Raw genomic sequence first — 26,719 nt, 5'->3', positions numbered from 1 at the left:
TTAAGGCACTCGAATGCCATCAAACCGGAAGAGGCTGCTGCCCACAGCCATGCAGAGAACCTCACATCTTCCCCGGGCTCTCTAAATGGCAGTTGTCTACAACCTTAAATCACCCAACGCCTTTTGCCTATGCTATTTTCTTCTCTCTGCCCAACTCCGCACACGGGTTCAGTGGTGCTACTAGTTATTCTCACTCTCTTTTTTTATTTCTTTATTTTGTGGTGATTCACTCCCAGAGTTACTGCTTCCCCCATTCCGCCCTCTGATAGTTTTATTCAAAGGAGACCGAAACATTGAATACTGAACTAATATGGCTCTTTTCGACTAGAAGAACTAAGTGAACCGTGCCGTGAAATGTATTTCACGGATAAAGTTCTGGGTTTGTTTCCATACGCTACAGCTTGTTTTCAGATAAGGTTCTGGGTTTGTTTCTATATGCTACAGCTTGTTTTCAGATAAGGTTCTGGGTTTGTTTCCATATGCTACAGCTTGTTTTCAGATAAGGTTCTGGGTTTGTTTCCATACGCTACAGCTTGTTTTCAGAGAAGGTTCTGGGTTTGTTTCCATACGCTACAGCTTGTTTTCAGATAAGGTTCTGGGTTTGTTTCCATACGCTACAGCTTGTTTTCAGATAAGGTTCTGGGTTTGTTTCCATATGCTACAGCTTGTTTTCAGATAAGGTTCTGGGTTTGTTTCCATACGCTACAGCTTGTTTTCAGATAAGGTTCTGGGTTTGTTTCCATACGCTACAGCTTGTTTTCAGATAAGGTTCTGGGTTTGTTTCCATACGCTACAGCTTGTTTTCAGAGAAGGTTCTGGGTTTGTTTCCATACGCTACAGCTTGTTTTCAGATAAGGTTCTGGGTTTGTTTCCATACGCTACAGCTTGTTTTCAGAGAAGGTTCTGGGTTTGTTTCCATACGCTACAGCTTGTTTTCAGAGAAGGTTCTGGGTTTGTTTCCATACGCTATGCGGCTACAGCTTGGTTTCAGAGAAGGTTCTCAGAACCTAATCTGTGCCCTGCTCAGGTGGTGGTCCTACTAACCACCAACATATCGCTGTCGCTCAGAAACCTCTCTTCTCTCATCTTTTGTTCAAGCTTGCAGATAACAGTTTTAGACAATATGTCTAAAACTGTTATCTGCAAGCTTGAACAAAAAAGCTGGCGGAAACCTCATATTATGAGGTTTCCGCCAGACAGAGACTAATATTATTATTATTATTATTTTATTTGTATTGATTTCCCCCCTCCCAAAAATAGCGTAGCTTCCACATCACGGGTGTTTCTAACTAAAATGGAGTAGTAAACTAAAAACACATCGCAGAACTTCAAAGGTTCTGGAAAGTTTCTGGCTATGGAAGGTTCTGGTTTACCCTTTGTAGTCGAAAAGACACATAAGAGTTCAGTTTCCCACAACAACTCTGGATGGTGGTCATTTCCCTACATGAGGCAGTCAGAAGAGTTGAGTAAAACGGATAACTATTCCACTTTGTGCGTCCATGTTGCATACATGTGTCTAGTCCTCCCCCAACATTCCCTTGCTAGAGATGAAGCGTAGAAGCACCTGGAAGAGTCACGCGTCCCCGTTTTGACTATTGCACTTAGGGACAGTCTGCCATTTTGTAGCTGGCTGTGGAGTACCGTCAGGGGCGGGCCGGACCTCCCGGAGGTTTTTTGGAGGACAACATGCTCTGGCCCTCAGCCTGTCTTGGGACAGGGAACTCCAGTGACTAGGGACGTCTACCGACATTGCAGATGGAACCTCAAGGGCCTCAAGAGGTAGAGTGGCCACACAAGGTTCCCGGTTTGATCCCTGGCCCCCCCTGGGTTATTGTCTGGGTTTAGTGTCCTTGAGCAAGACACTGAACCCCAAACTGCTCCCGATGAGCAGGGTAATGCCTTGCATTAGTTTCCTCTGCCATCAGTGTGTGAATGTGTGTGCGAATGGGTGAATGTAATGCACATTTTAAAGCGCTTTGAATAAAGGCTCTATATGAATGCATAATTTACCATTTACTAAGAGTGCATGAGAACCCCACTCGTCCTTGTCTCGGAGCGCTCCTGTCGCAGGCAGCAGACACCAACACCCTCCGTCCTCTCCTTTGGTGCTGAGCTAGGGGAGGGCTTGGCTAATGGGCCGTGTAGTAGCAGTCAGTCGCCATTAGCCACTTAAGTCATTAGCTCGTTAGCTTATCGCACCCACCCCTTCCCATAGAGTTTAATTGTCTGTGGGGCCTTGCATCTGACAGGCCTGGCACAGAGTAGTGGTAGTACTGGCGGTAGTAGTAGTGGTGGTGGTGGTAGTAGTGGTGGTGGTGGTGGTTGTTGGTTAGTTGTTGGTTGGTAAGCCCTAGTTTCCCACCAGGGGGCTGAGGTCTCCGTGGTGGTTCTTTAGCTTCTTCTTGAACAGGGAGATGGTGGACGGCCGGTACAGGATGATCCAGGGTTCGGAGGAGGCCGTGCTCTGGCTGCAGCTGTCCGAGCCGCTGACCGTTGGGATGCTGGGAGACCTGTGAGGTGGAGAAGAGACAGATTATTACAGTTGACTAAAAGCCAAATAACCAAATTCTAAAAGATATCTTAGTTTACTGAAATCAAACGACAACTAACACATTGTATTGTATGTGCTTATGAAACTAACTAAACTAACTAAAATCATAGAGAAAATACTTTTTTTAATACAATATTTTAGATGTGCAAAATGGTCAAACATATATTTTTTAAATAGCAAAACTATAATGCCATGTGAGCTTCAGCTTGCAGATGCTATTTGTTCTATTTTTCCGACCTTGCTGATTAGCTAAGAATTTGTCTTATTCTGCAAATGTCTGATGTTAACAATGGACAGTACTACTAGTGCTAAGTACAGTAAATTAGTTCACAATGGGTTTGCTAAGTTTCCAATGCTTCTTAGCAACATGGTGTTTCTAATGGAATGTATGCAGAAAACAAGGTCTGTGGTGAACATAAGAGTTTCATGCTTTGTTTGGACATAAAGCATGCCCGTTAATATGTCAGCCGTGGACTTTGAAGTTAATATGCTTTTTCAAACTTTTATCAATTGCGTATGTTGTTCAAAAAAAGTGTGTTCCTTTGTGGAGATTATCTTGTTGAGCAAAATGTGTCTTATTATGGTGAAATGGCTTTGTTTGCTACAAGAGCTTATTTTCTTAATTTGTCCAATATCCAACGCAATAATTCCATTGTAAATCTGCAGTGGGGAACTCGGAACCCACCACGGAGGGAACTACAAAAAGACATCATCTTCTTATGCTTAATATTATGCTATTAGTAAAGAGCCGATCTACAGGCTCACATTGCGACACATTGTGAGCTTGTAGATTGGCTATTCCAATGTAAAAAAGGTGCCATTTGTTCTCATGCCTTTGGTGGCTTCTTATGATTTGAGGCATTTTGTTCCAAAAAGGTGTTTTGCAAAAATCCACCTGTTGGTGGCGCTATAACAGGCCAATGTAAAAAGGGTGGGATATATTACTCAGCCTAGTAGGAAAGTACGCGAAAGATTTCACGTAAATTGCACACTGTGTTCACGATTTGAGGCTTTTTGCAAACTTTAAAAGCCAATGTGAGCCAATTAGGATGGAATATGAAATATCGGACGGATCCGTCTTGAACACATGACTATAGAGATAGTGTGAAACTATTTGCGGGATTTTTGGACAGAATCTGGAGGAGTAATATCAAAGAAATTGTTTTTCAAAAGTCGGCCTCCTGGTGGTGCTATAACAGGCCGTTCTGGAAAATTTGGGGCAGAGGTTCATCGTTGGCATCCAGGGAGTGTGTGTGCAAAATTTGGCATCGACCGGGTTAACGGTGCCGGAGATTAGCTGTACACAGACGGACACACACACAGACAGACGGACTCACAAACACACACACACACACGGGGTGCAAAACATACTCTCTCCCCATGCCTTTGGCCTTGTGGAGACAATTAGGCTCTATTGTGACGGCCGGTCATGGACATCTCCTTGCACCTCATACTTACTTGACTGTCATATGCAGAAGTAACTTGGCCACCATGGCGATGACCGTCAAAGTGAGCAGGGCGGCTAGAGCGTAGATACTCCACACTGTTAGAGAGAGAGAGAGAGAGATGTTAGCGGTCAAACAGCAGGGGGCGTCACATGATAGACTTGGAGAGGAACCAGGAGGAAAAGCCACACATGTTAGCAATGACACCTAGCCAGCGCTATGATGTGCTGTCACAATTACCACATTTTAGTTGGTTATTCATTGTTGTGTGATATATTAAATACATGAAAATTACTTTTCTTTTATGATTTTTAAACAAATATTGCACATGGCAGAAATAACACAATTACTTAAATATACACATAAATGACTGACAATGATGTGTAATGCCTGTGGACAAAACAGGCCACTTATATAATTATTTAATACTTTAAGAAAACTAAAATGCGGAAAGAGCAGATAAGCTTATAACGCAGTGAGACGCTATTTCCACTATATTTCAACAGATTAATTCATACAAGACGAATGGAAACGATTGTGGCGAATATGCGAAAATGATTGCGATTATTATCTCAAATAACTGCGACCAGGGCGATTATGTAATAACTGCGAGCAGGTCTTTTACACATCGCAGCGGCGCGAACAAATCGAACAAGACTCGGAGAGGAACTGTGAGGAAAAGCGCCTGCTTGGCAGCCACACCTGTTAGCAATGTTCAGCCAGATAGTTGTCTGGGCTGGATGATACATAGCCAGTGCACATCTGTTATTGTCTGATGTCAGGAACACAAGAGGACTGCCGTCTGAGGGCAAGACTCCTCGGAGCGAGAAAATAATCATGTTTATGAGTAGAGTTACATGGAGCTGATCTGTCCATCTGTCCAATTGTGTTCAAGCCTGTAAACATCAGTGGTGGAAGACCATCATGTTTGAGATAATCGCAAATATTATGCGTTCATTTCGTCAATTGAAAAATGTTGATACATTTAATAAACATAACGGAAATGACCTTGTTTTTGTTTGGAAAGTATAACATCATTAAACCTATTTTGACCATAGTACATTATTTATTTTGATTATTGGTACCAGTGATTATCATTAATTCATATATTCAAGCTATGCTCTGTGCAATGCCTGTTTAACCCATTCTGGGAATTATGTTGTGCTTTAGCTATTGAAAAATAGCAGATCTACAAGCTCATAGAGTGGCACCGAGTGCCGCGCTACGAGCTTGTAGGTCTGCTATTTTTGAAAAATCATGAAAATGTGCCGCAAATCTTTGAATATATATTCTTTCAGAGCGAACGTTTTAACTCAAATCTTTGTTTCTGGGAGGTCTCTGGAACAACATATTGTCAGATTGGGCCAATTACATTATAATTCTGGGGCTCCTTGACCTTAAATAGTTTGAGAACCACTGACATACAGTATAAACATAGGTTTTTCAGAAAACTGTCAAGACATTTGTAGAATCAGCCTCAGGTCTAAATGAGGTAAAAAGCCTACGTACAAACAGAAATGTAACTTTTATGTTCCAATGTTCAATGCCCAAAACACAATTATTTGTCTTATTAATCGTCAAGTACAATTAAATTGACATGATAGCAGAAAAAAAACAAAGAGTCCCAGAAAGGCCCAGCAGAAGGTGAGAGAGGTATATATGGTGGGTGGGAACATACTAGCGCTGTGGCCGGTGGTCTCGCCGCGTCCAGCCCACTGACCTGGCATGTTGTGCTGCGGTTTACTGGGACTGGACGTGATGACGTAGAGGATCTGGGAGGAGCGGCCATTGGCCGTACCGTTGGATCGTTCCGTGACGGCAGCGCCACCGTGGCCCGCCCGCGGCCCCGCCGTGCTGAACACCTCCTCTAGTCTGTCCTCCCCAAACCCTTCCTCCTCCTCGTCCTCCTCCTCGTCCTGAACCGTTCTGGTGCTTCTCAGCGCTGGACAGAACACAAGAACCAATCAGAATCACTTGTATTCTCACATCACAGGTGTAAAGAATCACCTCATCACAGGTGTAAAGAAGTGGGTGGATCTGAATAAAACAAAATATATATTGTCAGTTTTCAGGAAAAGAAGGGGGTGGGGCAAAGAGAAAAACAGGAAAGAAACCGATGAAGAAGACAAATACATATATACTGTATATTAAAAAATGTTGTGACGTTTCTATGCATTCTCCCATACAGTATGTCTATTTACAGTGTTATTTCACCGTATTCTAAGTGGTGGTCTATCCGCGATAGACCACCAAATGTGTCTTTTGTGGTATCGAGCTAAAAATAAAAGACAAAAAAAAGGGTTTGGGAAGCCCTGCTGCTGTAGTGTTCCATGTAGCTGAAACCAAACCCTGTGAATCTCGTACAGAATGCAGACACTACTTGGCCCAGCTCTGCACATCTCCTTCATGAATGGTGGCTGCTTGTTAAACCAGTGTGGGATTCTTTTTCACATAATAACTCAACCTGCCTGTGATGTTCCCAGAACGCGCCACATGTTCCCCATTTCGTCGCCGTCAGGCCCGAAACCTCGTATCTCCATATTGTTTTGTTTTTTTGTAATTGAATGCCCTACAAAAGTAGCAAAAACAGCTGATCTACTAGCTTGTAGATCACCTATTTTTGCTATTTTAATGTTTTGGGTGCACGGCTGCGCGCATGTGTGTGTGTGTGTGTGTGTGTGTGTGTGTGTGTGTGTGTGTGTGTTTGTGTGTGTGTGTGTGTGTGTGTGTGTGTGTGTGTGTGTGTGTGTGTGTGTGGCGCGCGTGCATGTTTTATAAATATCGAATCAATGAAAAGTATGAACGAGAGCCTATGACCAAATGATAACTACATTGGATCTATTGGACCACAGGTTCTTTTCCCCATTTCCTTGAAAAGTAACGGCTTTGGACATACAAGGTTTCCTCTCGATGGCAATTTGCAAACAAAATGAAACGCTTCAAACCCCAGCTCAGCTGAACCACTGCAGCCACTCCAAGGAACAGCACTGAGTGTCCCTACGTCTGTCTGTCTGTTTACAGTACAAACAGGTGACAGTGGTGCTGTTGAGCTTCACACTGTGCACAGGTGCATGATGGGAAGCTGAGTTTTTAGCAGCTATTACGTGATTTTGGGTGTGACAGTACAGTACAGTACAGACTAGTACAGTGACAGTACAGTACAGTAGAAGGACCCCCACACGGTAACTGTCATTTCTCGACTGTTTCGGACACGGGGCGGCTCCCTGGAACTGGGCCGGCTCCCTGGAACCGGGCTGGCTCCCTGGGCGTGCATTTTCCGGGGACCCCCATAGGGTAACTCTGTAATTTCTTGACCGTATCGGACGGCTCGCCAGAACCGGGCCGGCACCCTGGGCACATTCCCGTGGGTCTGAATGTGCCGGGGACCCCCACGTGGTCATTTCTCCACCGTCACCAGTCACATTTTTCAGATGTCTTTGGTTTTAACCCATTCAGAATGGGAACACCTTTTGGTGTTTTAAGCATTATGTTATATAAAATTATTACCTATAGGCCTACAAGTTTCCTTATGTTGTTGTATAATTGTACTGATACTGTGAAGATGATCAAATAAACTAAACTAAACCAGTATTATCCTTTGTTGTACAAGGTGACGTGCAAAAACAGCAAGCCGATAATATTTGCCGTACTTTACTAGTCAGATGCAAACAATGCAAGTTTGAAATAACTGTGATATTTAATTGAAGTCTCATTTTCTATCCACCCACCATACAAACCACTCTGTTGGTATGACGTTCTCCTTTATATTATATATATATTATATTTTCCCTCAGTCCCCTCACTGTGTATCTGTAAAGATTACGACTTGAGGCGACAACACGTCTCTCTTCATGGGGTGACCCTTTCTTATGAAATGCCTCACACCATTTCTAGGCTGCCACGCCAGAAATGAGATACAAGCGCATGGAGAATTGTCGGCGTGTCTTCGGGGTCAAATTCTGACCCTCTGATATTGTTTTTCGGAATGGAACACCAGCAGGCAACAATGTCACAGAGAATTACAAATGGAGGATAGTGAGGGGGACAGATTGTCTCCTAGTGTGGCTGTGACACTGAGATAGAATGTCAGCCAGGTTGAAATGTCCCTAGGGCTGGACAATATGACTTCAAATCAATATGAAAAATATCTATAAATCTCTCTCTCTCTCTCTCTCTCTCTCTCTCAAAAGAAATTGCTTAACATGAATACAGCATACCTTAAGTTTATGGGTTCCTACAAAAACAAAACATTTAAAAGGCAAGCGTCACCCGGGGGTGTGAAGCATTGGCGGGCAAATGAAAAGAGTACAGCGCCTGGCGGAGCTGCCATATCTGCCTCGCCAAGAGGCTAAGAGGCATTAGTCTGCTCAATTTAACAGCGTTGAGCGAGCCAGGTTGCTATGCAAAACTGTCACACGAGCCAGGGCGTCAAGCTCCACACCTGTGCATGCAAATACACAACTCTCGCGGAGAGAGAGAGTTAAAGAGAGAGAGAGAGAGAGAGAGAGAGAGAGAGAGAGAGAGAGAGAGAGAGAGAGAGTTAAAGAGAGAGAGAGAGAGAGAGAGAGGTGATTTCGGTGGTGCTGGGGTTCAGGAGAAACGCTGTCACTCCAAAAACAGAGAAAGGGAACAAGTCCATAAAAGATTGCAATACTCTTAGTATGGATCCAACCCCTTAGCAACGTGGATGTGTACAGATGTATATTGTAGGACAGAAAAACGTTATCTCCGTATCTCCATTCAGCCTTTCATTTTTTTTCACGTCCCCGTAAATTAATTCACTACTTCGTCATACAAGAGGGTCGTGCAAAAGTAGCAAAAAATCTGCTTTTTTCTATATTTAACCCGATAATAAAAACCATTAGCAAGATCTTGTAACTAAATAATAACTACATTGGAGCCATAGGGACTCAGTTTTTTTTGTTTTGTTTTTGTTTTTTTGCCATTCCTGAAAAGTTAATTGTAAGTTGGACAACATGCAAGGTCCCCCCCCACCACCCCAATAGCGTCAACATAACATGTTCCCACAAAGCGCTGTGCCGAAGCTTTCAACAACGCTAGTGCTGGCGGTCGACCGGTCGTACTGTACCTTGGTAGAGCATGGCAAAGCCCTGAGCCTGGTTGGTGCGGTCCGAGTAGAAGTAGAGGATGACAAAGTCCCCTGTGACGTTGACCAGGCCGCGCGGCGGGTTGCGCCCGTCGAAGCGCGCCACCACCCGGTTGGTGTGGCCATCCAGCAGTTCCACCATGTCCGTCTGGTCGGAGATGTCGAAGAAGGTGAAGTTGAAGAGGATGTTGGACGAGCCGGGCACCTTGGGTGGAAAAGTGCTCAATTGTTTAGCAATACTGCAATATAGAAAGACCCTGTTACAAGTAAAAGTACCGGAATTCAAAATGCACCTCAGTAAAAGTACAAAAGTATTGCTATCATTGAAATGTACTTAAAGTGCCAAAAGTTAAAGTGACTCATTGTGCACAATGTCCTGTTTCAAGTTTTCAATCTTTAGACAATAGCAGATCCACTAGCCCACAATGCATCGCTTCGTGACACATTCACTGTTTGTTTTTTTGCAGGACACAGCTGTTCAATGAAGTAAGAAATAAACATGTGCTTAATCAAATCTTTGATCATATAATTTCCTTGATTATTCGATCAATCAATAACCCCTGGACAGCTGTATGCAGCCTATACCTGGATGGTCCAGTAACAGACACAGTAACTATACCTGGATGGTCCAGTAACAGACACAGTAACTATACCTGGATGGTCCAGTAACAGACACAGTAACTATACCTGGATGGTCCAGTAACAGACACAGTAACTATACCTGGATGGTCCAGTAACAGACACGGTAACTATACCTGGATGGTCCAGTAACAGACACGGTATCTAACTATACCTGGATGGTCCAGTAACAGACACGGTAACTATACCTGGATGGTCCAGTAACAGACACAGTAACTATACCTGGATGGTCCAGTAACAGACACGGTAACTAACTATACCTGGATGGTCCAGTAACAGACACAGTAACTATACCTGGATGGTCCAGTAACAGACACAGTAACTATACCTGGATGGTCCAGTAACAGACACAGTAACTATACCTGGATGGTCCAGTAACAGACACAGTAACTATACCTGGATGGTCCAGTAACAGACACAGTAACTATACCTGGATGGTCCAGTAACAGACACGGTAACTATACCTGGATGGTCCAGTAACAGACACAGTAACTATACCTGGATGGTCCAGTAACAGACACGGTAACTAACTATACCTGGATGGTCCAGTAACAGACACGGTAACTAACTATACCTGGATGGTCCAGTAACAGACACGGTAACTATACCTGGATGGTCCAGTAACAGACACGGTAACTAACTATACCTGGATGGTCCAGTAACAGACACAGTAACTATACCTGGATGGTCCAGTAACAGACACAGTAACTATACCTGGATGGTCCAGTAACAGACACAGTAACTATACCTGGATGGTCCAGTAACAGACACAGTAACTATACCTGGATGGTCCAGTAACAGACACAGTAACTATACCTGGATGGTCCAGTAACAGACACAGTAACTATACCTGGATGGTCCAGTAACAGACACAGTAACTATACCTGGATGGTCCAGTAACAGACACAGTAACTATACCTGGATGGTCCAGTAACAGACACAGTAACTATACCTGGATGGTCCAGTAACAGACACAGTAACTATACCTGGATGGTCCAGTAACAGACACAGTAACTATACCTGGATGGTCCAGTAACAGACACAGTAACTATACCTGGATGGTCCAGTAACAGACACAGTAACTATACCTGGATGGTCCAGTAACAGACACAGTAACTATACCTGGATGGTCCAGTAACAGACACAGTAACTATACCTGGATGGTCCAGTAACAGACACAGTAACTATACCTGGATGGTCCAGTAACAGACACAGTAACTATACCTGGATGGTCCAGTAACAGACACAGTAACTATACCTGGATGGTCCAGTAACAGACACGGTAACTAACTATACCTGGATGGTCCAGTAACAGACACAGTAACTATACCTGGATGGTCCAGTAACAGACACAGTAACTATACCTGGATGGTCCAGTAACAGACACAGTAACTATACCTGGATGGTCCAGTAACAGACACGGTAACTAACTATACCTGGATGGTCCAGTAACAGACACAGTAACTATACCTGGATGGTCCAGTAACAGACACAGTAACTATACCTGGATGGTCCAGTAACAGACACAGTAACTATACCTGGATGGTCCAGTAACAGACACAGTAACTATACCTGGATGGTCCAGTAACAGACACGGCCAGCGTTGTACTTGTCGGGGAAGTCCGGCGAGTAGAGGACACCCGAGGGAGACGAGTAGTTCCCGCCGCACGCCCCGACTCGCGCTGGACAGGACAGAGAGAGAGAGAGAGAGAGAGAGAGAGAGAGAGAGAGAGAGAGAGAGAGAGAGAGGGGATCATGGTCAGACATACAGAACAGATAATACTGTATTGTCCCGATTATAAGATGACCCCCATATTTCAAGACTCATTTGTGAAAGTCAAATAGTCCAGTCCGCGAATATAATACGAACCCGTTTTTTTAGGATATTTCTATTGGAAAGAAAACGTAGTATTATATTCAGGCCAATAGGGGAGATAAACCTTTTTTATTTCAACATCCCCCAGTTTGATACAGTATGCATTAGGCCAGTGGTTACCCAACGTTTTAGCTCAAGACCCAAAAGACCCGAAATAGTGCAAATAGTAGATCTACAAGCTCACAACCTGCCGTGAAGTGACATGTTGTGAGCTTGTAGATCTACTATTTTCACTATTTTTTTAAAATCTTTTGAAATAGTTCTAAAATCATGTAATATAGTAAACACAAAAAAATGAAGGGGATATTTACTTGCGACCCATAAAAATAGTTGTTGAAAAGCATTAGTGCATTAGGCTAAGCTGTAGGCCCCTTTCATCTGTGCGACCCCAGTCTACCTTATAAAATCATCGTCGCTCATTTAACTCTGAGTAAGCGTCCATTTGGCACCGACGTCACTACATTTTGAGCGATTTGGAGCATTATTGGTTAGCAAACTACAAGGAAGTGGGCTTCCTATGCCAAAATATCCAATGCCTTTCCCCAGGCTTCATTTTTGAGCCGAATGCGAACGATAAAATAAAAGCCTGCCGGTACCAAGGCTAAGGAGCAGTGTAGCGTTCATCCCATACTCACTGTCAAAGATGATGACCCATCCGTCTCCGCCGCATGGTTGGGTGTGGTCACCGAAGCACACGTGGTTGCACTCCATGCTGGGCGCCTCGCCGTGGGTACGGAGGTCCTGGTCGTTGCCACAGAAGCAAGCGTAACCCGACTCCATTCCGGCCAGCTGTAGAACATGAAAGGCGTTTAGCACGGTGGTTCTCAAGTGTTTTCATGAACAGAACCCCTCAAATGAATATGCATTTGCCTGCATTCCATCTGAAAATATTTGAAGATTTTTTTGAAAATAGCCCATGTGTAAGACCGATTTCTTTCTTTACAAACATTGAGTCTGCACACCGTTGCCCAAACCGGTCCCCAAACCTGTTGGTTTGAGGGATTCTCTCAGAATGTTCAGCCCAGAATAGGGACTCAGTTCTTGTGTGGACATACGCCAGCCCCCAGGACGTCTGGGCAACGTTGAAGCCACCGACGGTAGTGGTCAAAACTGGAAGTGCAGGCGGGCGACATAAAGGTACCACAAGAACAGCGCGATGGGTACTATCATATAGGAGCCAACCAATCATGTCAACACTCGAGGGGTACTACCCGGTGTCCTTCAAAACCCCACTGAGCAACTTCCATTGAAATTAATAGCGAGGGGCTGGGCTGTCCCACCTCATCCGCTCTCCAGATATTATAACTTTTATGATATAAGGTTTGGAAGAAATCCTAAAAGAAGATGGCTCTCTTCGCTATAACAAAATAATATACTTTATTTGTTTCTATGCTGTAGTTCATGATCCCATGTTGACGTTGTTAATACATGTCTCTGACTGACCTCGGTCTATAGTTTCTCCTATGACTATGAGTTGACTTTAAATCAATAGCACCAAGTGTGCAACAATCATTTGCAAAATGAAAACAATGAAACTGGCACTGTCCATCACATATCTTGACCGCGAACACCACCAGGCCCCGGTCGGTCGCAGTCAAAAGCGCTATTGTCTCCTGTTGAAAGGGACGCCATTGTGCAATTTTCTGCCACTAAATGAATTCACACAATTGAAGGTACTGCATCATTTCCCACTCTGCCCCCTTTCCTCATGGAATAGGAATTTATGGAATATAGTCTCTATACTCTCTCGCCTCTTGCCAAGCCAACATGTGTCAAGCCCGACTTCCTCGCTGCATATTTACAGATGAAGAAATAGCTGAGAACACCAACGTGAATTCCTCTAGTCTAGTGGGGGGGGGGGGCGAACCAAGCGATTCACGGGGCGAGACTTTTGGGGGGCATGGAGGTGGTGGGTGGGTGAGTTCCTCTGAATCACTCGCTAAGTCATCAGACATGCTCATTGTGACACAGCCACATGGGACCTGCATTTCCTGCTGCGGATCTGCATTTAGTGACGCTTGGTGACAGTAAGCGGATGACTAAACAGAGAGTACCACGCAGTGGTGGAAAGCACATTTTCTCGAATGCTGTACTTACACATACTTTTACTTTACTTCAGTATTTCCCATTTTTCACACTTTTATGGATCTACCCCACTATGGTAAATATTGTACTTTTCACTCCACTGCAATAATTTGACATAACAAACATACTTAAGGCATTTGAGCCCCATCTTACACTTAGGCTTTCGAAAATAGCCGATACGAGCTCAAAGCGTGACACACGCAACCCGTTGTGAGCTTGTAGATCAGCCATTTAAAAAAAGGTTACTAATTTGTCTCTGTAGATAGGGGTCTAATTCTGGGGGAGCTCAACCCAGATGTGTTGAGAGAGAGAGAGAGAGAGAGAGAGAGAGAGAGAGAGAGAGGGATGAGCACCTGGCATGGTTTACAGATGTGGCAACAGATACCAGACCCAGCGAGTTGCGTTGAGGAACAATAATTGTTCATTTCCAGATGTCAGCCTTGATTGCCGACCATGATTTGTCATCAGACGCTCGGCCCGGCTTGAAACTGGAGATTCAGTGGTGGCACTCAGAGCGGAGAGACTACTCATAACCGTGCCGGGCATAACAGAATGACAACCTGGCCCATTACGGCGCGCCAGATCACTGCGGTTGCTTAACGTTTCCATTTAGGGAATTAAATGTAGAGACACTATGTTCTTCATCTTCACACACCTATAAAATGCGACAGGTGAGTAGGAGAGAGCCTAAAGGCATGCACTATCGATACTGGCAATTAAAACAATTATCGTACATTAGGGGCTGGGTCTATGTCATCATGATTGTCAAAGATCTGCTATTTTTGGCTAATGCCCCCCCCCCCCCCCCCCCCCACACACACACACACACACACTTGGTTCAATTGGTAAAAATGTGCCCAGTTCAAAAACATGTCACCTTGTATCGCTGTTTCCTGCAGAAGCTGATGCAGTTCTGGATGGTGAGCTTGTTGGAGGTCTCGCTGGTCCCCGTCAGGGTGGGCGGGTCACCGCTGTCTTTGAAGCAGCCCAGGTTCCCTGGCACTGTGGGACACATATAGAAGTGCAACAGTTAATCCATTAATCCAATGCGGTGCACTAGTTTTGTGCGACACTGTTGCATAAAAGGGAGCAGGACAGACATATATCTCCGTATAATGGACAAATAAAGGAACAGACAGACAATGGGTACAACAGATTTTGCCTAAGCATAACTTGCATGGTTCCCTGAGTTAGCTTTTCTAAAATACGTCACACTCTGCGGGTTGTGGAATCTTGGATGGGGCTCATGAGATTGTCATGGTGTGGAGTGGAGACGAGCACAGGCCCACCTCCAAAACGTCTACGTCTACGGTGACACACTGTGGCCGACTGATGCCACCACCAGACCAGAGGAAAAAGAAGGAAATGCGTATCTAACCAACATTTTGTGGCCTCTGGGTGTTTTGTCAGTGACCTAGACATAGACGCAAATGTGAGCCTGACGGAAGAGGAAAGAGGAGGGAGGAGATGGGAAAAGAGGGAGGGGGGGAGGGAGGGGTGAATGGAGGGCATATGTTTGAGTCATAACAAGAGTGATGGAATCTAGAATATGTATATTGTCTGGAGTCGTGGAATTCTGTATCAATTAGTATTTGTTGAGGCAGACAGAGTCTGAGACACTTGACGTTATTGTAAGACACAGAAGGTTAATTCATGAGCTCATGGGGGAGGTACATTAAACACCCAGGGTGGGTGGTGGGGCAGCAGTATAGATAGCCTAGTCATATACAAAGATAAGAGGGGACATTATTTGTGTCACGGGACCAGCTGTACTCAATAGATACCAGACATGTGCCACCTTGACTCATGTCCATAACATACAAGAAGTTCCCAATGCAGTTACGCCCAAATATGGAGAGTGTTGTCTAACCTTTAATGTGTCATCAAGGCATCAGGCACAAACAAATCAGTCCATCACTCCATATATGGGAACAAAAGGGGGAATGCCCATATATGGGCATGGGACAAGAACAGACGTCCATAATTGGCATATCGGTCATATTGGCGGTGCAACGTAGGTGTGAACCGTGTGAGGGCTGCACAGCAGACCGAACCTCTGTAATTATAAACAACACTTGTTGTCCAGTGCTGTACAGACCATGCAGCTAAATCTAATACAAGAGTCACTCAGAGGGTGAACGGCTAACCCCTTCTAACCCTTCCTACCCCCTCCTACATCAGCGATGAAGGAGGGGGGGCAACCAATTTAGAGCTTTCTAAACGGTCATGCAAATGTGGAGAGGCCAGGATAGAGGTAACATTCTTCCGAGTAACCGTCAAGGAGCCTGTCTGTCTGTCTGTCTGTCCATCCACACATGCATCGCCATCCACTAAGCCAACTGGGCGTGCCTGGAAAAGCAAGATTCAGCCATACTGTACCTATACCTCAACTGCCTGTCTATGAAAATGAGCTGAGGCTCACCCTATCCTTAAGGTACGGTAGATGCATGCGGGCCGCCCTCCGGTCATGACCCACGTTTTATGATCCCGACTGCTGCGTTTTGGATCAGTTGCAGGCATTTATAGGTCCTGACTAATAGGCGTGGCCGCGTGGATGACTTCAGAATCATCTTTATTGTTTACAGGTGTAAAGCAGTAGGTGAAATGTGTCTTTCGGCGATGGCACCGATCTGGAAATAACTGGCTTTTACTACCGCGTTTACCTGCTTGTCAAACTTATAAAGGCAGTGTCAGAGAGCAAGACCAAGCCTTTTTGACATGGGGCTTAACAAGGGTGGACAGGTTGCCAAGACCTTTTTTATCTGATTGACGGAATCATGGGGGCCAAACGGAACAACTTCAAACTTGCTTTCATTCAGCTGTTCAGACGTTTTGTACCATCCAACACTTGTCCTGCAGTTCATATAAGGCTGACTAGTTTGGACTGGTGCTTTGGTTTCAGAGAGATAAAGATATGTGGCATCAGAATAACAGTGGAATGAGATGTCCTAGTTTTTTTTTTTGGATGATTTGGCCGACGGGAAGCATGTAAAATATATATATATATATATATATATATAAATTATAATTCAAAAATCACACTTGTGTGAAGTGAGGGGCGCTCTTATCGTCGTACATCATCACATTACGGCCATCAATGTTTTTATTACGCAATGTGTGTGACCATGTGTGGGACCAAAATAACTCATTAAAGGAGAGAGAGAGAGAGAGAGAGAGAGACAGACAGACAGACAGACAGACAGACAGACAGACAGACAGACAGACAGACAGACAGACAGACAGACAGACAGACAGACAGACAGAGAGAGAGAGAGAGAGAGAGACTGTCTGCCAGTGTTGATTTGAGACACTGGCCAGCATATGCAGTAGTATAATAATGATTCTTTAGCAATGTCCCTAACCGTTATGCGTTGGGACTGGAGTGACAGTTTCACTTTAAGCATCAAAGATCTTTCGAAAGCTCACAAGGTGTTGCATTGAGACAAAGTGTGAGCTTGTAGATCTGATATTTTCAAATGACCGAAACATTTATGAGGGTGTCACTCATTCCTCGGACACAGTATTGGACACAGTATTTTATTGCATTTTGCGAATGTCTGCACTATAGGCAATCGATAGTTTGAATTCAGCGTGAGCTTTATTGTTGCGAGCATCAGCGGTCAGGTGGGATGGTTTATTTCATTATGTCCAGATTCCTAAACTTTACTTTACTTTTCAATAGCAGGCCTACGAGCTCAAAATGCTTCGCTTCGTGCCGCGTTGTGAACTTGTAGATCTGCTACTTTTGCTAACATTTTCAAATTGTTCCAGTTTGATTCAAGGCCATTGAGTCACATTAAAGCTTCAGGTGTTTATTTTCTTCTTCAATTTTTCAGTATCTTTTTTTGTCTCCGTTCTATGTTGTTGTTGTGAATGTTGAAAACCAGGATGACTATGAGTCACTTCTGAAGACCACACACTCGTGAGTTGCACGGGGACTGGTGGTGTTGCCAACGTAAACCCGACGGCAGTCACAATAGCACTGCTACATAAACACCATGGGAATGCTCTCTGTCTGAGAGAGGCCAAGCTCTTGATGGTGTTTAAACACTTAACCACATGAACCCTAAGCGTCCCTATTCTGGGCATGTCATAACCCATTCTGACCTGAGATCAGATTCATGCGAGGTTTCCACTGGACACACACTGGTTTGATGAACCCATTCTGACCTGAGATCAGATTCTAAAAAATGTCAGTCGTTCTTCGAATTTTTCAAAAATAGCAGACCTACAAGCTCGTATCGCGCCACTCGGTGGCGCGATATGAGCTTGTAGATCTGCTATTTTTCAATAGGTAAAGCATAACATGATGCCAACACCAAAATGGGTGCCCGGTCAGAATGGGATAATAGGCTCAACATTCTGCGAAAGTGGCAGATCTACGAGCTCTACGAGACACGTCGCAACTCGTCCACCCATCTGAACCACTTCCTATATGGTCATATGGGTGGACCGTGTGCATTTGCAGAGCACGTTTATGTTAGTGATTAGTTCATGTTCTGGGTGTCCCTGGAAGTAAATATTTTTAGATGGGGATCAGCGGCCATTATATATATATATATATATATATATATCATTTTGGGGGTCCTTGACATGAAAAACGGAGAAATGAGAAAACTGTTAAGAAGACATTTTTAGAATCAGCCTCAGTTCAGGTCTTAAGTTAAAATAATAATAATAATAATAATAATAATACCACCGTAACCGTTATATTATATTAAAATATGTAGTGTTTTGTCAATTATTTCGGGGCCCACTTGCGATATCCTCACGGCCTACTGGTGGTAAACGCTGATGTAAGGTTTTAAGTGGTGAAGGAGAGGACAGAGCTAAAGAAAGAGAGAGCGAGAAATAGAGAGAGAGAGATTCTGGGACACTCCCTAAGTCTCACCCACGTTTTCCTGACCGCAGAGTGACCGGCGAGCTCTTGGCCGGCATGGTGATTTGCCGCCGAGAGAGGAACAGCCGAGTGCTTGACAGATGAGGACGCTAAGAGTCATCACCTAAAAGTTCACCACTGCGTGTTCCAACTCCCTCACACCACCTATAAATCACACCAAAAATCTTTTTTTTTTTTTTTTACGGGACCATCCAGCCCCAGGCTTGATGGGAGGATTAATATGACGCTGTGCATCGTTTAGAGTGAAGGCACAGCACCGCTTGTGCCAGATTATACCGTGGTTTAAGAGGCTAATGTGACAGTTTATGGGGAAATGCAGGCCAATGAATAGGTGTTTCATATTTTAAGGCTGAGACAATACAGAGCTGGACAATATATCGAACCAATAACAGACTCAACCTTGCTCATGTAGGTTAATCCACTAGGTTCTTTGTGTGATATTATATGTTGAATTTCTTATACCGTATCGACAAACCGACATGAAATAGGAATCTCCATGATCGCAGCGTCTTGTGCTTGTAGATCTGCTAAAGCACGCGCGCGATATTGATTTGAGGTCACATTGCCCAATCCTGAGCTGAGAGCTGTGCAGCAAGGGAGAGATAAAAAACCTGGTGAGGAACCTGGTGAGCAACCTCCCACTGAGCAAGGCAGACAGGTACCACTTCAATATGGCGTGTGTGCATGCGTGTGGGCGTGTGTGTGCGCGTGCGTGCGTCTGTGTGGGCGGGGTGCTACTGCAGGGCCCGCCAGCCAGATTAAAGTGCAGCATAGGCCTCTTCTTTCATGGGGCTTTGACAAGAAGATTGCAGACTCCAGTCAGTTTATGTGTCTTTGTGCTCCTCTCGGTCCCAGGGGCTAATGTACAGCGACGGGACCGTGGCGGCAGGTGGACGGATCGTATCACAGCGGCGGTCCCAACATGGAACCGGAGACGGAAGGAAGGAAGGCGGCGTTCATCGATACCCAGCCCCCCCCCCGCCTGCATTAAAAGGAACCCTTCGTTGTATGATGCGTCCTTACTTAATGCTCATTGTAAGTTTATCGGCCATTTTCGTCCCCTCACTCTGCGTGTCGTTCGGGGTGCTGTGGAGAGTTCAGAAACCTGCCTAATACCAGTGACATCATCGATGGGGATTTCACTGCCAATAGAAACTAGAGGCTTTCTCTTCCTGGAAAGTTGTAGTGCTGCAATAGAAGCCTTTGTTCTTAAGAAAAAAACTAAAGTCTAAAGTGCCCACAGCCATCCTCTGAGACGAAAATAGTGCTCCTTTAACCTCAGCGTCCACATTCTGGGGGGAACATTAGCCAACAATAGCAGATCTACAAGCTCACAACGTGTCACATTGTGACGATCTACAGGCTTGTAGATCTGCTATTTTTGGAGATTCGGTGTAGACAGCGAAAAGCAATCCAAGTACAGCTCAGGTCCAAGTCTTCAAGTGGTTAGTAAAGTGGTTCATGAATAAAAGAAAACAGTTGCAGTTGAGAAAACAAAAATAAAAAAACTGAGCGAAGCATTGTTCCTCCATTGACACATCTGCTTCGCAGGCGCAACAAGTGCAAATATCTTTGCGTGTAATAAAAGGAACGCACAAACACACTCCACGCACTTCAAAGCCGTAGCAGTGGAATTCGGGGGTTTAACAAGCCAGTGGGGAGAGAAGAGAGGAGGGGGGGGGGGGTGTAAATGTACCAGTCGGCCCAGACCAGACCAGTCGACCCCCTGGGGAGATCACAGCGAGGGGTGGGTGCGCTTCACGCCCAGTGAGGAATACTGGCAGCGTGGGGGGGGGGGGGGGGGGGGCAGTTAGTTAGCCCAGTGGGTATGTCCGCGGACCCCCATCAGTAAATATTTTTGTGCGGTGCCAGTGTTGTTAAAAAGTTAAAAAAGAATTGCTGTGAGCTTGTATACAATACTATTTTCAAACAGCCAAAGTATGTAGGGTGGAAGTGGTTATAATGACTTTGATGCTAGGCTATATTAACTCCACTTTGGGAACCACTAGAGTTGGCCTATACCCACAATGCAGCGCATTGTTGTCAAAAGGCAGCGGCAGACAAAACAACAATGTTCACGTCTGTTTGTCTGCCTGTATACTGTTGTGCCGGTCAGGACCGGAGACGCACATGCAATGACCGTGACGACCCCTAACACATCAGAGACAGACACACACACACACACACACACACGCACGCACGCACGCACGCACGCACGCACGCACGCACGCACACGCACACGCACACGCACACGCACACGCACACGCACACACACACACACACACACACACACACACACACACACACACACACACACACACACAGGGACAACACATGGGTATGTAGCAAACAAAATGAAGGAACATAAACCTTTCAACTTTGTGTGTGTTTTCGTAAATGAATGCCCTACTTCGTCAAACTACGTCACACTACAGTAGCAAAAATAGCAGATCTACAAGCTGACAACGTGTTGCGATGGTAACAGGTACCGTCACCCATAATGCATCTCGTCCTCGTTATTTTTTTTTTATACCGGTTAAGCATCATTTAGAGTAGGTTACTGTAGGAATACCAGGATGAGCAGTTCCCCCCGGCCGTACGCCCATAGAGTAGGTTACTGTAGGAATACCAGGATGAGCAGTTCCCCCGGCCGTACGCCCATAGAGTAGGTTACTGTAGGAATACCAGGATGAGCAGTTCCCCCGGCCGTACGCCCATAGAGTAGGTTACTGTAGGAATACCAGGATGAGCAGTTCCCCCGGCCGTACGCCCATAGAGTAGGTTACTGTAGGAATACCAGGATGAGCAGTTCCCCCGGCCGTACGCCCATAGCGAGTTGGTAAAAGGGCGACTTTGTAGGTCGCGATCATGCAACAGCGGAAAGATTAATTTAAAAATAAATTAAGCGAAAGAGAAAGTGGTTAAATAGTTGTGTGGGTTTTTATAAAACCACTGAGAAGTATTAACAAGAGCTTGTGACTAAAATAATAAGAAAATAACTACAATGGATCCATTGGAACGCCACAGGATGGTTTTATACATTTCCTGAAAAGTAACAGTGTTGGACATACAAGGTTTCTTGGCCGACCGCGACGGAAAAAACAACATCAAAGGCGTACGGCAGGCTTTGGCATGCAGGCCCACTCGGCAGGGAGGGCGGGGGAGCAGGTTGATGTGCCGCGGGGCTCATCGCACGCTGTGTTATTAAGGAAGTGTAATTACAGACATACATTTGGGTGACATCGGGAGGGACGGGTCCAGATCGATGACAAAGAAAGAGAGACAGGCAGGCTCTATTAGCCCAATGGCAAAAATGTCAGCACTTGTGCAGGAAAAGCGGGTTTAGATCTGGGGTAGAATCGTGCAGCTTTAAGCCCCTTTTCCAAATAGTGAAAATAGCCCAGATCTACAAGCTCACAATACGTTGCAATGCACAGATTGAGTGCCAGGGGACCTGGGCTTCTCTATGAGCAGGCCAGGTCACTCCTAGCTTCTACTAGAGCCAAAGCCAACGTGCTGTAACTACATTGACTTATTTATTTGTCTCAAAGGTCACATAAACCTTCATGATAGTCGGGGTCTGGGGGGATAAACAATGACCTCATGAACAGATGTACAGTAATACTGCAAATATCATTTGGTTTATTTGTTTAGTTACTGCACACTTTGTCGGGCAGTATAGCTGTCCCTCAAACTAAGCTCAGAGGCTCAGAGGTGACTTCAGCCATGTCTGAGGAATTCTGGATGTTGGAGGGCAACAGGTCAGCTGGCGAGAACTTCTGGGAACTCAGATTAGTAAAAAACGACACCCCTTGGTCATTGGCAGGGGTCTCTTAACGCAGTGGTACAGTACATTTTCAAAACAATCTTTGAGAGATGTTGAAGAATTTGGAATATCTTGTAATCTTGTATATGGGGGTCGCCTCACTACACACAATTCTTTTCAGATGGGGGGTCTGCGGCCTGAAAAGGTTTGAGAACGACTGTGTTAAACGAACGCTGTAGCATTAATGTGCAATTAACCACGCATCCCGTCAGCAGACGAAAATGAGAATAAAAATCAGACTTAAGTACTCAAAAGAAAGAGAGAGAGAAAAGGCATGTTCCCCTGAGTCAGAACAGAGCCCTGATACAGGTAATTTAAAACACAGGAATCCTGAGGTATTGGACCGGCTCCCAACAGCCCATTAAGGGTGCCACTATGCCGTGTGTCAGCATGGTACGTCTCAAATCCGATACGCAAGATGCTCGCACACGCCTACTGGAATCCACACTACCTGTCTACCTCAGGAATGTTAAGTGCCACACATCAAGGAAATAATACTTATCACTGTCACTGTTTAGAAGATTTGTTTTTCTTTCCCCTCGCCCTCTTTCTGCCTCTCTCCCGCCCCGTTGCTCTCATCTGCCGTCGTATCGCCGTCCACCATCTATTTGTTCTTTCGCAGCGCTCTGCATCTCGGACGCGTAAACAAACACGAGCTGCCTGTGCGCCACGAGGCCGCGATTTGTCTTGTCGCCCCCACCGCAGTTTGGGAAAGCGCGGCGAAGCAGGAAAAGTATATACAGTACATGCCCTAGAACTCTCTCCTCACATTTCTTGAGAAACGAGTGTTGCATTGTGGAGGGTATTGCTCGCATGACACTTTGTTTGGTTTATGCTTTGCTTTGCTTTTGTTTTGCGAAAATGGTAAATCCCACACAGCCTTTGAGTGAGTGTGGCGCTGCAGTGGGACTTGTTTTATGGCCTGGACTGTGGTGGTGGTGGTGGATAAATGAGACGGGACACAGGAACAAGTTGAACAGTTAGACAATGGTGAGATGATTAGAAGACAGAGAGACAGCTGTTTGTCCCTGACTGCACTGCTGGGATCTTCCGACCACGCTGCCTGAGTTTCCCTTAAGTAAAAGCATACTGTGTGTAGTGTGTGTGTGTGTGTGTGTGTGTGTGTGTGTGTGTATTGCTATACTAGTGAGATCCAAATGTCCCCACGAGTACAGTAGACTTTGAGAAATAGACATTGTGAGGAGGACCATTTTGTTGTTAAGTTATTTGTACGCATTAAGCTTACAACTGTAGGTACGGATTCAGGTTAGGGTGAGGTTTAGACATTTGTTCAGGTGTTAGCTTTGGAGATATGCCACATTCATACTTTAGTTGTGCAGCATTGTCTCACACCGAAAACAGATGATCTGCAACGAGTTGCGAGCTTGCAGATCAGCTATTTTTGCCTTTAGGAATAAAAATGTGTCACAAAATGGTAAAAATGGCATTCATAAAGTTTCTATCCTAAAAAATTTCAATGTCCTCACAAGTGTAGTGATGTGTGTGTGTGTGTGTGTGTGTGTGTGTGTGTGTGTGTGTGTGTGTGTGTGTGTGTGTGTGTGTGCGCGCGCGTGTGCCACTAGGGCCACGTTACAACATGATTGAGATGGAGCAGATCAATGGCCAGGCCTCGGGGTCCCGGGAGAGTGACTAAAGCATGTAATTACAGGGGAAAAGAGGGGGAAGAGCCCAAGCCCTAAATGAATAATCAGCGCTTTCCCCCCCTGAAACTGAGGCGAACAAAGGAGGGGAAAGCGATGAGAAATGGCCACCGTACCACATCACTGCTCTCTGGATCACACTGTGTGTCCCGAGGAATCACAGGGGGATCCGATACGTGGGAGGGGAGGGCCTATCCGGAGACAAAAAGACCAGAAGACACCCCCCCCCCCCCCAAAAAAGAAGTATAAAATCAAATGGTCCCCTTGGGTGTTGGACGGCCGTGACAAAGCGTTTCCATTCATCATCATTCAAAAGATGAGTCTTCACATTCGTGGCTTTGATTGTTCCAAGATGCCCCGCCCCCCCGGTTAGACGTCATGGAGTGGTGGGAAGAAACTGAGTTTGTTTACCCAAGTACTGTAACTGTACAGTTCCATTTTCAACAGTTCAATAAGAGGCAAATGTTGCACTCTTCTTACTCGACTACAGTTATTTGAAAACGTGACACTTTTGCTCCCGTTCCCTGCCGGTGTTTATACTAAACATTGAAGAATCAAAACAAAAGGCGGGGTTTAGCGTATTCAGCAGGAAAAGACAATGGGAAAAAAAGACGGGTTTAGCGTGTTCCGCCGTCAAACTGTTTAAGTGACAAGTTAATTGTGTATATTTAGAATATTATAAACAACAATTAAGCCCTATTTTATACTTTGTTTATTCAAAAGGGGATCTGGCTATTTTCCAGTTGCATACATTTTTACATTTTATTTTACTTTGGTACTATAAGTATACTGATGGCAAGTATAAGTATTGGCAACAGTATTAAGTATAATAGCAATACGTATTTCAACATTGTGGTGTCGCTACTTTTACTTAAACCACTTCAACCCAAGCAACACGCTGCAACACGTGCTTTCCCCACAATATCAGAAAACAGAAAATACCCTAGCATAGAGCCCTGAGGGACTCCGCTCAACCATATGGGGTTTAAGTGGTTAAGTTGAAAAAAGAAAAGAAAAAGGAGTAGTTCTTCCAAAACTGGCCGCCAGCGAGCTACGTAGCTGGAATGTGAAAAGTGATTCCCAGCACGCTGCCAGTTCCAACACAGGCCCGCTGCTGGATAGCTGTATAGCTGTATAGCGTGTACGGTAGTATCTCCGGTGTTTGGAGGTGAAAACAGATAAGGACTTGGCCTTGACGAAGGTTCCCTGTGGGAACCGGGGAGTGAGAATGGTCTTGGGTAACACACAGTACGCACGCACGGTTGCGTGTCTACAGGGATTAAGCCTGATTTGTACTCTTGATTAGATATTGTTGATATAATACTTCCTACACCGGGGTCCCCTAGGGATTTATACATGTTTTTCCCCTTGTCTGCACCAAATCTCTTTAGCCGACCTACAAGCTCACGACTCGTGTTTTTTGCTGATTATGATGCCATTCCCAGAACAGGGATGCTACATCATGCTACATGCTACAGCAACATCATCAAACTGGATATGACTACGGTCTCAGAGTCATGATGAAGACCGTGTAGGTCGAAATATTAGTTTTGCTAGTTGTGTTTTTTTTGTTGCACAATGTAAAGCACTTTCGATAAAGGCACTATATAAATGCACCGTTTACCATAGAAAATAATCAAATAATGACCAATATCCTGTGCGCCTTTACAGCAGTGGTTCTCAAAGTGGGGTCCAGGGACCCATCAGGGTTCCTTGGGGGGTTTCCAAAATGACCCTTACAAGTCTATACGCACATGCAGAGGGTACAGACTAGGCTTCCAACTGTACACTCTCAGAGTTTTTGAAATAACCCATAAAACTGTGAAAGCATCTGTCATTTTCGATTTTAGCTATATCAATATGTTTTTCAGAAAACTCTTAGGACAGTGGTTTAGAAAGGTTATTTAAAAAATCACACCACTATCTCCCTCCTCCCCACAGCGATCGGCTAATCCATCTGGCATGCTTTAACAACCTCTGCGTCTCCTCTGAATGCATTAGGCTGTATCAACACTCACAGACGCAGTTGCACAATACTTATTACCCGCTGCTATTTGATGCTATATGTACATGGTTTTAATTTCTTTGTCACTTTAACCACGCACAATATGATACTATGATTCTGATTGTATATACAGTAAGTGCTGCTTGAGTGCTACAGTACTGTATACTAGACTTTGTTTTGACCGTGCCTTGCTGTTCTGTGTTACTCTCTTCTCTATTCTCTCTTTCCCCGATTCTAACTGAGAGCCTGCATACAAAATAATTTCACCCACTCGTTTACACTTGTAATTGTGATGACAATAAAACTGACACTGGCTCCTATACACTCTGACAGCAGGTGTTAGAGCTTTCTTCTATCAAGCCTTGCCTCTGAAATCATCTCCCTATTCAACCATGTCCGACAGTCTCTGAAATCATCTCCCTATTCAACCATGTCCGACAGTCTAGCTCAGTGAAATCATCTCCCTATTCAACCATGTCCGACAGTCTAGCTCAGTGAAATCATTTCCCTATTCAACCATGTCCGACAGTCTAGCTCAGTCAACTCATTCAAAAGTAAACTCAAAGAATTCTTCAGCCTTTAACATCATTCTCTAGACTACTACGTAGTCGCGTGCGTGCATGT

At 44.8% G+C, this 26,719-nt stretch overlaps 1 protein-coding gene across 2 annotated transcripts in view; it reads right to left on the bottom strand.

Annotated features, from left to right (window-relative positions):
- Positions 1 to 1,185: 1,185 nt before the first annotated feature.
- kremen1 (kringle containing transmembrane protein 1) overlaps positions 1,186 to 26,719 on the bottom strand; it is a 76,098-nt gene continuing 50,564 nt past the window's right edge. The window contains exons 4-10 of one of the 2 annotated variants that reach the window (XM_080766198.1): positions 14,581 to 14,705; positions 12,254 to 12,407; positions 11,315 to 11,424; positions 9,086 to 9,308; positions 5,675 to 5,938; positions 4,010 to 4,094; positions 1,186 to 2,510 (exon numbers count right to left, since the gene is read on the bottom strand). In XM_080766198.1, coding sequence (XP_080622324.1) covers positions 2,351 to 2,510; positions 4,010 to 4,094; positions 5,675 to 5,938; positions 9,086 to 9,308; positions 11,315 to 11,424; positions 12,254 to 12,407; positions 14,581 to 14,705 — 1,121 coding nt within the window. In that variant the 3' untranslated portion in view covers positions 1,186 to 2,350. The remainder of the gene's footprint in view (positions 2,511 to 4,009; positions 4,095 to 5,674; positions 5,939 to 9,085; positions 9,309 to 11,314; positions 11,425 to 12,253; positions 12,408 to 14,580; positions 14,706 to 26,719) is intronic. The other variant, XM_080766199.1, reaches the window with a different exon arrangement.

Source organism: Protomyctophum bolini (genome assembly GCF_963924005.1).
Source record: "Protomyctophum bolini genome assembly, chromosome: 6".
In the NCBI taxonomy this organism is placed as follows: domain Eukaryota; kingdom Metazoa; phylum Chordata; class Actinopteri; order Myctophiformes; family Myctophidae; genus Protomyctophum; species Protomyctophum bolini.
The sequence above is the reverse complement of the archived record's forward strand: the minus strand, read 5'-3'. Positions and strand labels throughout refer to the sequence as shown.